The 15,445-nt window shown below is 42.3% G+C and overlaps 1 protein-coding gene across 1 annotated transcript in view; it reads right to left on the bottom strand.

Annotated features, from left to right (window-relative positions):
- Window positions 1–852: 852 nt before the first annotated feature.
- Window positions 853–15,445, bottom strand: part of LOC103778353 (phosphatase and actin regulator 3-like) — a gene marked incomplete at its 3' end in the record, with an annotated part of 22,515 nt that continues 7,922 nt past the window's right edge. Inside the window, 4 exon segments of the mRNA XM_008945936.1 lie at window positions 853–1,010; window positions 7,218–7,465; window positions 8,442–8,706; window positions 12,501–12,704. Coding sequence (XP_008944184.1) covers window positions 853–1,010; window positions 7,218–7,465; window positions 8,442–8,706; window positions 12,501–12,704 — 875 coding nt within the window.

The following is a 15,445-nucleotide window of genomic DNA, read 5'->3' as shown; positions in this document are numbered from 1 at the left end:
TAATAAGCCTTGAAAATGAAGTTCTATTCATGTTTCTCAATTTGATTCCAGACATTTTGGCGGTGAGCAGTGCTCACTGTCCCAGTGTGGGCAGGCACAGCACAGATTATTTAACAATCCACTTTGTCTCACCTAAAATATTCATGTTTGCAGATATCCAAATGTAGCTTTAAAAAAAATAAAACAACCTCCACACACAAAACCCAAATCATGCAGTCTGAGTCTCAGTCACCTTAAATCTTTGCTTTAGGTTACACGCTGCAGTAATGCTCTTTCTCTCTACCTTGCTGCCCTGGTGGCTGATGAAAACCAGATCATCTCTGTCATCCCTGCTGCTGGGGCTACACAAACACCTCACCCCTGTGAGGGCAATGCTGCTGCAGTGACTTCTTCCTTATAGCAGAAATACAGCCACCAATGCACACAGCAGATTTCCCTTGTTCAGGTAAATACACAGCTGTAACAACTGCCTTTGTGCTCAGATTCAGCCAGTACTAACAAAGCAAAATCAGCTTAATAAACAATGATATTTTTATTTCTGTTAAAGCACTAGCCTTTCTGGAGGACCTCAAAATCTTGCTTACATCAGTGGAGCTGCAAGTAGATCGGGCAGAATTTTGTCTCCCACATTGACTTCTGACTTGCTCTCTATTGAAATCAAAGGGAGTCCTGACTGAAGAGAGAGATGAGACATTTTTCATCTGGCTGATTGACAGCTGTCATTGTGCTGTATGAGTTGGTGTATGACTCGCTGCAGGAAGTGGACCTAGGGATGGGTGACAGTTTCTCATCTGACAGTACTCAGAAGACGCTCCATTGTAGAGGGAGGTTACTCCCTGTTCTTAGAGAGACTTACTTGGAGAGTTTCATTTCAATTTGCTGCCGGATTTCCTGTCTTTCCTCATCTGTCCTCCTTGGGAAAATATTCCTGTCTTCCAGCTCCTGCTTGCTCGGTCTGTTTCGTAGTTTTACTGCCAGCAGTTCTTTCTTGCATTTTCTTGGCAAAGTGCCTGGGACATGCAATGAAAAGAAAGTTATTAGAAATACAGCTCCTGGGGATGAAACGTGAACATAAAAAGAGCAGGAAACCTACAGAGTGACAGTGATCTGTGTGTTAGTGTGCAATGAGCAGCTGTACACATTCATATAAGTAGCACTGCAGTTGTGCAGGGCTGGGACATAAAGCAGCTTACAGACACAGAAGGATTGTATTCCTTTGTTACCCATTATAAGCAAGTAATGCTTTCAAGTAAAATACTTGCAGCTGAGACATGATTCCCATCATTAGTTTTGAATTCAAAGACTGTGTATCCTGAGTCATCTGACCAGCCCCCACAGCAACCCCTGGTTCCCAAACCATTTGGTGGTTGATTTGGGAAAGGACTCGATTGCTCAGTGCAGGAGTGGCTGGGACATGTACACTGTCTCCTCTGGGTCACCAGGTATAGTCAGGAATAGATCATAGTAACTGAAACATCACAGTTGTTGCTCGGCACATGTGTATATGTGTGCACACACACGTATATTTATATGAGTCATTCTGTTTTTCTGGCATTAGAAATTTGGAAGTCGGAATAGTGACCAGACACCACGTGTATCTCTAACACTAAATGTAAGCCATTGTGTATGTCTACATCCTGTCCAGTGTGACCATGTATCACAACAGAATTTCATTTAACAATCAATACTATACTGTTGACATTAGGCCTTTCCCTCTGAAGAGAGCAGGGGCAAATAATCCAAGGAATGAAAGAAAAGGCCAGGTTTCACAAAGATTTGCAGAATGTTGCTAACTTCATTGGGCATTTGGGCAACAGGAGACACAAATACTTAGTGAAACTAAATAACTTACATGACCTGTTGTGCTTCTTGTAAAAATATGATAGCTTACGTTCTCCACCAAACTAGACAACCGAAAAAACTGCCATCACAAAAGAACTGTTCATAGGAGAACATTCAGCACCTCTTTTGAGCAGGAGTCTACTGCTCTTCCGTGTGCTGGATGTTGAGTCCTTGATGCTGGCCCTCTGCTGATGTTAGAGACATCCTTTCACTCTTACTAGAGGGAACTGTGTTTGAGCTTAGGTGTTTCTGTATCATTTTTGTAACTCTTTCGACTTCAGCAGGCTAAACAAAAGAAAATTGGACTCCTGATCTTATAGAACCATTTTGCCATGTGTTTGGAAAGGTATGCAGTAAAAGAGTTGTAAAGCAGAAAGCCATCCTTTTTTCAAATGCAGACAAATTCTGATGTGATGTCCCTATATGCTGAGGGGTAGCTTGCTTATGATGTGGGAAAAGGAGAAGAAAGGGGTATTAACACCAGTGAGCTCCCGAGTCATACTGGTAGACCTGCAGTCTTTGAGCAATCACACCACAGGTAGGTAGTAAGCAAGTAAATTTACACCAGATCCCTGCATGCCTCTGCTGTGCTGTACTGGCCTTTCTGGTGTCCAGTTCAGGGCTTCTGAAAATTTTCACTGCAAAGCTGCACCAGTCAGATGGGATTTAGTATTGTCAGGGTATGCAGGAGCTACAGTTAAATCTTTGGTTCATCTTGGGACCATGCTGTGTTATTGGTTATGTTGGTTGGTTTCCTTTTCACTTTAAAGTTGTTTTTTTTTTTTTTAATTAATGCTTCACCTTTTCTAGAAAAGGTCACCTCATTTTTAAAGAAATGACATTTAATTGATATTTTTGTTTGGCTTTTGAGATAGGATTAAACTCTAACTTTTAAAGGATACTCTGGATGTTGGCAGGATTCTAAACCCTAAATAGATTCTCATTCCCAAATATTGGGGTTTTATTTGCTAGGGTTCTGTAGTGATAATTATAATTATCACTATTGAACTTGAATTTCTTTATGTAGGGAGGAGGCATCTATACCACATCCACACATGTGTGTTGGGAACACAGGCAGAGAGTAGGTATGGTCTCACTCTCTGAGCAGGGACAGGTCTCTTAATAGTGCAGCAGTCTAAAATTAAACTTTTTAGAAACCATAATTGGCTCAAAACCTCACTTAAGTCTAGAAGCTGTGCCCTTGATTAGCACCTTCCCCCTAATGCTTTCAGAGTCTGTTGCAAACATTAATTAAATTAAACCACGCCGCCTTCCATGAAGTCACAGATATACATTTAACAGATGGGTAAGGAAGTTAAATGATTTGGCTGAGGCCACACAGAGCCTTCTGCTAACTGAATATGACTTCATCAGAAATGTTTGGCTCATGAAGCCACAGACCTGGGATGCTGTCAAGGTTTGTCAAGCTTCCACCACACCAGCAGTGGGTGCAGAGTGAGTGTTTGCAGTGCTCAGTACGCACAGCACAGGAACCAACAGAATTCCTCCTGGAAACAATCTGAAGCACATTTGGGGCTAGCACACTCCCAGGTATCCCAGAACGTGTTCTCATTTGCACTTGGAAATTTTCGGCAGGCGGTAAGAGGGATTTGGTCACGTCAGGAGAGTGCTGCAGAGAGGCTGCACGTGCACATTAAGGCCAGTGTCTCCCACAGGACAGACACACCACCCACGTGCTGACCATCTGCATTCGCAGGCATTCAGTGCACAGTGAAAGCAAGATATGGATACACCAGTGCACAACACACGTGTCTTGTCCAGAACTGCTCAGAAGGAAACAAGCAAGCTCTACAGGTGTAGTAAACACCTTTTTTGGAGATGTACCCTAAGTGGTTATTCTCCCATTCACTGGTGACAGCTCAGGGGTATCCCTGCTGCCTTCAGGCAGTTACAAAACTACTTCTCATGCCATTCTGTACCTGACTTTTGAATTGTGAGAGGACAAGGGCTAGAATCATAATGATCATTTGCTCCAATGAGGTCAGGACTCATTTTCTGCTGTACCTCATCTCACTGAAGGCCAGCTGAACCCCATGCTCTGCAGTTAAAAGACTGGACCTTTTAGCAAGAAGTCAGGTTTTGAAGCTGATGTGGAGGCACTGGCTTTAGCTAGCTCCGGGGATGCCCTTGAGGCTCGTATCTCAAAGTGAGCCAGAATAATGCAATATTTTTCTTGAAACAAAGTAGAATGAAGCTGCTCTTTATAGCCTTGACTGTTCCTAGGCTGCTCTGCAGCACACTTAGAAATAGTCTACTACTTTGTGAAATTAAAAACATAAATCATATCAGAAAAATCTCAACTTTATCCCAAATGTCGCTGTTGTATTATCAGAGTGGAGAGCACATAACCCACTCAGGATAAGCTGTGCTCACTTCATCCAGATGTCTGCTTTTCTAAAAGGCTTATGCTATAGCCACTCCCATGGTCTATATGCAATGGGTCCTGATTAATCTTTAGGATATTTCACCAAATAAAAATGCAAGAGATCTGGATTAAGTTGATCTGCTAGTCTAAGGAGTGAAAAGAGGGAAATGATGTTGCCTTCTTCAGGAAGACATACTAGGAAACAGTGCGTAATTCATCTGGTTTCATCTTGGCCAGCCCACTGATGTCCAGTTCTGTTATTTCACCTGCTGCAGAAACCCATATCTGATGTTTCAGGATTAATAAACAAATAAAACCAGAGAAGAAAGAGGAAATAAAACGCAAACTAGTTTTCCACACATCCATTTTCAGCACCCCGAGGCAAATTCCAGCCTGATCACTATCTCAGTAGCAAATGAATCTGCAAATACCCTTATTTAAGTATTTCTTCCTCAGGGTTATTTTTTCTGGTCAGTAAGGCATGTCCAATGCCAGCCTGCCCCGTGACCACGCTATCTCAGGCAGGATCTTGTTCCATGATTTACAGCAGTTCAGCTGGGTCAACAATAAATGCTTTGAAAATTCACACCTTTTTCATGCTTAGTCTGCAGGTTCCTGACAAAAGTTCCTATTTTAATTCAGTTAAATCATGACATTCAATTTCTTGTACATTGACTGTTCTTTCTGTCACACAAAAGGCAAATCCTCACACTGCTTGCTGATGGAAAGACCTTGCTTGCACTAGGTATCAGTTGGGGGCTATATGCTGTTATGTTATTTTTTAAGCTTAGTTTTTTTAAGTGCACAAGACTACTGTCTTGCCTTGTCTTTTTAGAGGTTTCAACCAATGATTTATTGAACAGGGTGCTCAGGGAAAGCCAAGGTACAGTTCCTCACTTTTTCCAACGTTATCTGTGAGTCTGTACTGATCTCCCCATGCCACGCGTCTGCTGGTCTGCACCACAGTGGCCATGGAAAAGCTGGTGAGGTACTAAGGGAGTACACCAATTTAAATCAGCTTTGGATTAATTAATAGTTTTGCCTCCTGTCTTGCAAACCAGACTGTTTTTTTTTTTTTAAACTAGAAAGAATCTAGAGTTTTCAGGGAATTATTCTGTTGTTGTCCTTGTCACTACTGCATCTGTCCTCTCTCTCTGAAATGAAAACCCTAGTTAGAATGAGTGTTGGCACAAGGAGTGCCACCCAGTGTCAAGACCAGAAATGTCTTGCCTATGCCCCACCTTGTGCCAAGTAAATGGGCAGTGGTCACATCCCCAAAGCTGTTGTCTCCTTGGGGGCTGAGGTTATACTGCTCCAGACCAGGACTTCTGTGTTTAAGAGGCTGTGTTGCCCAGCTTGCCTGGTACCCAGGCATGGCAGCTTCCTTAGACAACAAGCAGCTGAAACTTTGCATGGCCTGGGTTTTTGGTGTGTCCCCAAAATGTGCCTGAACTTAAACACTGGCGAAGCAAGCACCAGGCTTGTACGAGAAATTATACTGCTTGTAAAAGCACGTTTACAACCTGTAAAGACAGGCAGTCCACAATGATCTTCAGCCATTTGAAATAAAACAATCTTACGCATATACCTCAAGTCTTGTAATGACTTGGGTAAGTTTTAGGGGAGTGTGGAATAGGCTTCTTAGTGCAAAGACTGAGTTTTAGGTGTGAAGAGACTCAAATGCTAAAAAAGGAGACTAATTAATTATTAGGAAGAAAGCTGTGTAGCTACAAACAAAGAAATGAGAGAAAGTTATTCCTAAAAAAAATATTTTTATTAAAATTGGTGTTTTGCATAGAAAAAGGGATTGTATTCATACCTGGGACCTCTTTATCTAATGACAAACCATCTTTCTTTGCTCTCTTTGCCTTTGGTGTACATCTGCAGGTAAATACGAGTCTGTATATAATCACCACACTACTTAATTTCCTAACAAATCTTTGAGTTTTCAGCCTTTCAGATAAGGCATCTAACTGGCTGTCTACATAAACCCTACTGTTACTAGCACACCATTACAAGAACTGGGGAAGCAAGTCTGTATGTGGCTCTGGCCTCTGACACTTTAAATTTGGGATGTTAATCTTATTCACTAAAACACTCCAGAATGTATCAGTCTCACCTTATTATAATCACCATATAGTCCTATAAGTTTTTCCATCCAGCTTTTACATCTTTGTAGTACTCACATATGATTTTTTAAAAAGTATTTAATAATTTTTCTGCTATCAGAGATTATTTTTCTAAATGTTTAGTAAGCATCCTCTACCTAGTCCTAACATATGACCAATCATGCCCAATACATAAACCATTGTATGAACTAAGATTTATATGTACACATAATATTTTCTTAAACTATATAATTAAGGGAAGATGTTTTCTGTTCAGTCTGACTTCTTTTCATTTCACCTGCAACTAGTATTTCAAATAATAGATCTCATGATCTTCAATATCTTGCTTAGGATTATACAGTGCATTCCACATATGTCTCAGGAAAGGGTAAAATGCACCAAATGGAAGAACCGTTCTTCTACGATATATTCTCTGGATATTTGTCCTTCCTAGATTCACTGGTCTCTTCCACTTTTCACTGTACAGTTGGTACACTGGAATAACATTCCTAAAACAGGATGCTTCCAAAACACCCACAGCATTGGCAGCAGGTACACAGGAAGCTTTGCCTACTGACAGTGAGATGGGCCTTCAAGTGCTGCCATTCCTGAAGAGCAGTACAAGGGAACTGAATGGGTAAAGCATAGTGATATGTTGACTCCAAACATCATCTTAATATGCAGTTCCTACCAAGACAAACATAATCACAATCGCTATGACTCAAATTTAACTATAGCATTTCACCAGGATTCCTTGAAAAAGTTGATGGGACAATAAAGGAATTTCTACTGCTCAATATTTTCTGCTGCGTGCTGCCTTCTGTAGCACATTCCATTAGGCTATGATAGTATATCTTTGTCATGTAAGTTACTTTCCTTACCAGAAATAATGGAGTCATTCAAAACTTCCTCATCCTGATAAAAAACAGAGTCTTCCTTGAGCTCTGAGTTCATGATCATGTTTTCTTTGTTCTCATCCGACTCTTTGACCGAATTCCGCTTGTTCTCTGACTCACTGCTGTAGGTCAGTGCGTTCTCCTTCTCCTTGCTGCGCTCGATGCTGGATGTTCTGGACGGACGCACCTCCACTCTTTTTTTTGGAGAGCCTTTGCTTTCTCTTCCATGGAAGCTGTGGGTGGAAGGTGCACAGCCCAGTTTTTACAAAAGCCTGATTCATTGCCACAGTAGGAACTTATCGTTACATGAGAATGAGCAGAATGTCTTGTAGCTTGTAAAGGCCGGGGCAGAAAGTTCAACGTGGGACGACATGGGATGGCATTCCCAAGACTGTGCTGAGAATGGCTAACGTGTGTCTGCTTTCCTAACTCTGTCATAAAAATAAGTTCTGGAAGGGTGGTGATTCACATATTTCTTTGATACATAGCCACGTGCCACGCTGCACTGATTTTAAAAACCCACACAGCATGTCCTTCTAATGTAAAACATACATGGCATGCAGTATTACCCTCCTGCTATTTTATGATTATGACAAAAGTTTAACAGGGCCTGGAAATAATACTGTATGAATCTATTCCCTGTGGCAATAGCTGATATAGAATTGAGGAACGTTACCAACTGAACTCTGAAGCTCTGTGATTGAGAAGGTTATCGCTGTCCTCCTCCAACACACAGGAGGACTTCTAATGAAAACCAGACCAAGTACCCAATGTACTCCTCCACAAGCATTTGCATTAAAATTGGATATTATGTATAAGCCAAGAGCCATACACTGAAATAGTAGCATTTCTCATATGTAAAGTACTGATATTTAAAGCGGGATATGTCTTAGCTACTCTATCTTGGTATCTTGTGGGGAGATTTTCTTTTGTAATAGGTCAAGGACCACCAAATTAGTCTACCTGTTTGAAAACCTACTTCCACATTACAGTAGCTTCCTTAGAAAGGAAGAATGTACTTTGAAGTAACTGCCAAATTAAACGCTTTAACCATGGGTGGATGTTAAAAGTAATGACATCAAGAGGAAGAGAAACCCAAGCTGTAGGAGTAAATAAAATGCTAATAACAGGGTAGAAACATTATCAAGAAAAATGGTTTAGTGGAATGACCGTCCCCGTGCACCCACATAGCCAAGAGGCTGTAGGTACCTGTCCTGGCGGTGTTTGGTGGCCAGAGCCCTGTGAAGTTCTTCAATGACTCTGCTGGGAGGTAAGGGCAGGTGGACGGCAGCCAGGTGAGGGGAACCGGTTGGCGTTGTTACCTGTCCTCTGGCTTGAGGATCTGAACCCTTCTGGCCAGAGGGATGGAAGAGGGCAGCTTGTCCTGAGATTTGGGAGGAACCAACAATGACATAATTCTTCAGGATGGTGGAAGGAGGAGATTTCATGGCTGGGTCATCTACTTCACTTCCTTCTGTCAAAACAAAAGGGGGTAAGAGGCTGTACTTTTTTTGCACATGGAGTCTGCACTGAAATCAACGAGTTGTGTGGAACAGAGTGAAACGGTGATGTTTTCATCCTGCTAGGAGGTAACTGATTCACCTGAGTAACTATCTGAATTCAAAAGGCTCATACTACACAGATCCAGGTCTTTGGCCTACCAAAACAGATGCCTCCTCCATTTCCCCTCTTTCCCACAGTATCAGATTCTTTTTTCCCAGCCCACCGTTGCACTGCTGGGTGCCAGTCCTGTTCCTCCTCACCACCGACGGCTTGCGCTGCAGTGGCCTTCCAGTCGAGCACTTTCTCAGCTGGGCTCTGGCAGGCTCTATTAAAATTGATGCACTCTGGTTCTGAGTCAGGACAAAATGTACCAGTGTCTATTATCTGCTCCTCTGACTCCTGCATGGTTTAGACCTCTGTCTTTCATACGCCAGTTGAGGAAAAGCCAAATTCATTATAATATGAGGATAACGTTCCCATACCAAAACTTGCCAAGTGAAATCCAAATGAAAGATGTGGTGCTGAGCATTAAGAAGGAAAAAGAAGGGTGGGGCAATTGAATCTGTTTTTACCTCCAGATTCAGATATTTTTTTTCACACTGTAATCATTCTATTGGAAATGAGACTTCGATATGTACATTTCTCTAGCACCTGAGTCCAAAACATAGTGGACATTTCCTTGGTTGTAAATTTAGTAGTTTCATGCTCTTCAAACTGAACATCTGGCCTGAAAAAGATGCTGATTAGTTTTTCTCTTCTGCAGTTCTCTTCCCCTTTCCCCTTTCCTTCCTATCTCTGTCCCAGGAGTTTGGCATGTGGTGGCGGTTACAATAGCTCAGTCTGGGTGTAAAAAGGTGTGTGAGTGCTGCATGCAAGAGTATTTCTTTTCTCTTGTTGCCACCTAGTGTTTTAAACAGGAATTTAAACTGACATCTTGTACAGCTTTTATACAAATATGTTTTCACAGATCATTTTTTACTTTTTTCACTTTTTAGAGAAATCCTTCAATTCATAGCAGAGAAAAATTCTTGCGTAGGTCAGGATTATCCTGAAATACCCGTGTGAAAAGGACTCCATTCCTGTTAGCAGGGCAATTTACTGGAAAACTGGAGAGGACCAAAGTAGGTTAGAATATTAACTTCAGTTATTGAGTATTTCAGTTATTATAAGTACTTCCTCTCAGACCCAACATCCTGCATAATGGTTGCCAACTGCAGCCCTCTGGAGTTCACTGCTGGCAACCTCATACAGCTCTGTAAGGGCAGCACTGGGAACAGGGATGGGCAGAGTTACTGGGGACAACTGCAAAAGCACAAGCAGGAAGTATATCCTGTAGCCATAACCAAAACCAAACATCACAAATTTGAGAGTGACAACACTAAGCCTGGTCTCTTTTTCACATTTTTGAGGTGAGGAGGTGATTATCCTTCACCACGGAGTGTTGCACCCACGATAAAATTGTCTCTCTTATTTAAGAGAGGTCTAACATTATTATTTCTGGAAGTGATTTTTGCACACTTCTCTCCATCCAGCCCAGAACCCTAACCAATGGCCAGAGCTTCACTCATCTCTCTATGCACCTATTTAAAATCTGAAATGTCTGAAAGCACAAGGGCATTTCCTTAGGTGTCTAGGTGCCCAGTGTACAATGTCTTGGCAATGAGACACCTTTCCACTCCAGAGCTCCTCCTGCACTGATCAGGATGGTTGCTACACCCAGGACACAGCCAACCTCTGCTAAGCAAAGAAGTTTTTTCAGCACTCAAGGGGATTTTGCTGATGTGCTACTATGGAGACGCACAGAGGACATGTATGATCAATCGTTGAATTGTGGCCTGAGGGATGACAAAGACCCACCTTTTAAGTCACTTCATACCACTGCACAGTGAGAGAGGATGTCTGTTTTCTCAGAGCAAGAACCCTTGGTTCAGCCTAACCCCAAAGCAGGAAGGGAGAATATTTTGTTTTATCTTTATACTGCTTGTTTCTGGAACAGGTCAAGGGCCAGTTCTGTCCTTATTGCAGCTTGGGCCAACATTGATAGTTTCCTTAGATCACACCTTATTCGTCCTAATGACAGCTGCTCAGTGGATAATCTGCCAAAGTGATGTCTTGGCATCTTGCCCTGTACCCCCTCTCTCTGTGATTAATTGGTGCTTGGCTTATTCGCCACTCCTCTGCTAACAGCATCTCTAACATTGCTAAGGGGGGAAAAACCACAAAAGAGCTTTTCAACCTCTTCATCTTCCTTTTCTTTCATGATCACACTTTCTCTCTCCCCATACATTTGTATTCCTTGTCACTCATGTTTGTTTAATTTTAACTTGCCACTGCCTCCACATCCACACAAAAATGAACAAAAGGATCATCACTGTTGGGAAAGGGTCTGTCGTTACTGATGTCATTGAGAAAACTAAGACTCATTCTTTGTGAAAAATTCAGACGAGAATGAAATACCAAAACTCAGAACATCTTAGATGTTTCCAGAAATTCTTTGGTTAAGCAGCAAAATATCTAGACTCAAAATGCTGTGAAATGCCTGGGGGAGCTGTAAGCTTGTTACCCTCCACGGGTCAGGCTTTCCAAACAGCCTGCCTCTCCTGGCCTTCTGCTCAGCTCAGCCAAGCCAAAGGGGTGTCCTGATTGTGCCTGGTCCTGTTGCAGGGTGGAAGGGGCAGGCTAGAGCCTGAGCCACAGCACAGAGCATTGATGCAATCTGAACAGCAGCTCCCAAGGAGGGAACATTATGATACCATTTTGAATCCAGCTCCCACTTAAACTCTTACAGCTTTTAAGTGTGGGCAAAATACAGACATTTTCCATGGGAAACATACTTGCAATTTTCATCAAAAAGACTGAAAACCTCAATACTTTTTATGAACCGCAGTGGTCAGATCAAAATGACCCTCTGACATTCTGTTTCCTGGTGACTTTGAAAACCCTATTCATTGTGCCAGTGTGGATGTAAATCAGGGCTGAGATTTAAAAGTCTAACTATCCAACAGGGCTGACATTTATATGCTAGGACTTGATTCTAATTTGCAATGAGGCCCTTTTAACTGCTTCTACCATATGTAGGGGCCCTAAAATTGGAACAAACTAAGATCATATTCACTTTAACACCCTTTCTGCAATGCCAGAATGTTGGAAAATGTAACAACATTGGCAATACATTAGGAAATCAGGCCCAGAGGAATTGCTCTTGAAACATTGAGTGAAGTCTGGCACACAGGATTGCTTTCTGGGAGCCAGGTGTATCACTTCTGTGTGTTCTGTGTAACTAGACCAGATTTCATAGCTCTAATTTAGACCTACCCTAGAGAGTAAAACCCTCAGACAGAAACCTTTTCTGAACCTATTGACTTGAACTTGATTTTGGCTGTTGTACTGTTATCCAGCAGGAGACCAGGTGTTGAAAACATTTAAATCCTCCATGTGTTTTATGGTATATCAATATGAGCATTTGATTCAGCAGACGTTTGCAGTCGTTTTGATTTGGTTTATTTGTGTTTAGTGCAATAGACTTGCCATAAATAATCATTTGAGATGTTCAGGTAAATATGTGAGGTACAAAGATCAGTGCATTGTTATCAGGCAGCCGAACAACTCAGTCCCTGGAAATCATCAGCACTCTGCTCTCCCAGCATAACTGGCCTGATTCACAGCAGTCTGTGGCAATAGCCTTAAAAAGGGATGTAAGAAAGAAAATATATACTGTGCTGTGTAGGCAAACAGCACATAAAGGATGGGAAAGTCTTTACTGACCTGTTACCCCCTTTGTGATTTTGGAGATTGCCTTAGGTGGTGGAGCTGGGAGCAATGGAGGGCTGGGAAGCTGTGCTGGGTTTCTTTCTGGTGGTTTCTGGAGGGAATCTGTGGATTCAGATACAAGTAAGGCTAGTGGACTGTCTTCAGATGCTGGCAGGCTGGCATCTTCTGATTCTTCCGTGGGTGCTGAAGGTTTCTTGGCTAGTAGGAAGATGAGTAAAATTAATGGAACATGAAGTTAGTAATAATGATAGGCCAGGGGACAATGCCAGGAACACTCAGAAAAACAGAACACATGGCCCACAGCTAGAAGCACTTCTTTTCTATAGTGAAAATAATTGTGTGAATAGCAAACCAGCCAAGGCAGGTAAAGAATAAAATGTATGAGGATATTGAAGTAATGATCATTTTGATGTTCCCAAGAAAACTGCTGAGCTTCCCCTACTTCCCTAAAGCCTTTTTCCCTTTCCTTTTTTTTTTTTCATAATGAAGACAGAAAGGCAAAGCAGCTTTTGAGAACTGCATTTAATTTTCTTACTGCATGCAGCTGCAGTGGCACAGTTACTGAGTCCACTTCTGTGCTAGGAAAACACAGCCAAAGGGCAAAGAGTTTCTAACCAGTAATATGAAAGCTGACTTTCCAATTTTCTTGTACACATATATTTTCACAATTTAATTTTTATCTTAATTAAAACATGACTTCAATTTGCATCCCAAGTCTTCTCTTACTGTATCTGACTCCAGAACTGTTGGGTCTTTCTTGAGGTTAAAGTTGATAACCAAGAAAAGCCTGCTGTAAACAAGATTTTCTACCTCAGCACCCAGTGTGGAATAGAGAATCAGTGAATTCTCCAAGAAAAACTCCGTTCACCAAAGCCTTAATCTGAGATGATGAAGCAGTGCTCATTCCAGGACTGCCTCCTGAACAATGGCAAAAGCACTTAGCTTCTCAAGTTAGTGCAGGCTGAATTGCTGAGTAGTTCATCAAATTGACCTGGCTGTGACGAGTGCACAGGGAATAGATCCAGAAAGGCATGAAGCTGAACCAGGACTAGGTGGAATTTCAGTGAAGTCCCAAATTAACTTCCCTGCATCCTGCTCCCACAGCAGCTGGCTCTGGCAGCGCCTGAACTCGCACAGTGCCTCGCTGTTTGACTCTCACACTCTGGTACATGTCCTGAGTTCTGCCTTGGCACATGTGGGAACCCACAGAGAAGCTTGAAGCTGACTCTGACCCAGGACCCCAGCCACGGCCAGTCTCTCTCCAGACTGCATTTCCAGCCACCATGGACTCGGCAGTAGCCATGAGAGTTATTTTGCCCACTCTAGCAGGCAAAGCACACATCCAAAGGGGAAATACATGTTTAAGTCTCTCCTCAGCATAGAATCATAAAACAGTTTGGATTGGAAAGGATCTTTAAAGTTCATCTATTCCAAGCTCCTCTGCAATGAGCATGGACATCTTCAACTAGATCAGGCCCCATCCAATCTGACCTTGAATGTGGACAGAGATGGAATCCATCCCTAGTTAACCAACTCTCTGGGCAACCTGAACCAGTGTTTCACCACCCTCGTTGTAAAAAATTTGTTCCTTACATCCAGTCCAAATCTACCCTCTCTTAGTTTAAAACCATCACCTCTTGTCCTGTTGCAACAGGCCCTCTTAAAATGTCTGTCCCCAGCTTTCTTATAAGTCCCTGTAAGTACTGAAAGGCTGCAATGAGGTCACCCTGAAGCCGCCTTTTCTCTGACACACCAACCCCAGATCTCCCAGCATCTCTTTCCAGGAGAGGTGCTCTTTGCACCATTTTTGTGTCCCTCCTCTGGTCCTGCTCCAACAGGTCCATGTCTTTTCTGTGCTGCAGGCCCCACAGCTGGACACAGCATTGCAGGTGGGGTCCTACCAGAGCAGAGCATGACAGAGGCCCAAACTGCCTGTGCTGGACCAATGGCAAACCCTGTCCTTTCAGCATTCTGGGCGGTCTAAAAAAAGTACCCTTCCCTCCAAACCATTCTTGGGCACCTTCTGAAAACTCACAGCAGTGGACAGTGACAGCTGCCACATCACAGATCTTTTCTGGGTTCAGTTTTACGTCCTGTTTGGAATACAGACTCTCTGTATTCCATGTATAATGAACATTCAGCATCCCCATGTTCAGAGTGCATGGGGAGGCACCAGAGCACTTAGGCAGTGGGAAACAATAGCACTGGCAAGATAATACATTTAATTTGTTGACAAACAGATTAATGAGTATGCCTCAAAGAGGAGGAATGAGTATTTATCATTCAAAAAAGACAAGAAAGTAGAATAAATATACATTGTTAACCAGAATTCTTGTGAAATTTGGCTGGATAGGAAATGTGCTCTATGTAATAGTTGTCTGAAATATAGAAGGAAATAATTTTCTTTTAAATATATGTCTGGGGAAATGCTTTGTTCCTGGCTGGCATCACTTTATTTTTGTGCCTACTACATAAAAGACAAAATGTGGACGAGAGGAAGTGAAAACTAAAGTCACTAATGGGTTCCATTACAGAAAGATCAAGAGCTGCAGTAGATGCTAGTGGCATGACAGGAAAATTAGTCAGATTTGAGCACATTCCCCTGAGTGGAGAGAGACTTTCTTCTGGCAGGAACTTCACTGGAATCTGCAGACTTCCCTGTGACATGAAGTGCTATTTGTCACAGATGCAGAGGAGCAGAATAGTGGGACCTTTCCTGCAAAGAAGGTGGATCTGAAACACACTTGGCCTCAGCCAAATGGATGGTTTTGTTTCTGAACTCCACCCTGTTCTGAGAGTGGTACCACAAAACCAAACTGGCACTGTGTGCTGCTCTCTGAAGAATGACCATTTTAGATTCTCTTGCTTCTGTTTTTTTCTGTGGTTGTTTCTGGTAACAACAACACACATTTGACTCAGTCTGAAGGCAGATTTCATAC

The sequence above is a fragment of the Merops nubicus genome, unplaced genomic scaffold (assembly GCF_000691845.1).
Source record: "Merops nubicus isolate BGI_N331 unplaced genomic scaffold, ASM69184v1 scaffold7498, whole genome shotgun sequence".
In the NCBI taxonomy this organism is placed as follows: domain Eukaryota; kingdom Metazoa; phylum Chordata; class Aves; order Coraciiformes; family Meropidae; genus Merops; species Merops nubicus.
Note: the sequence above shows the minus strand (reverse complement) of the source record. Positions and strands in the feature narration are given on the sequence as shown.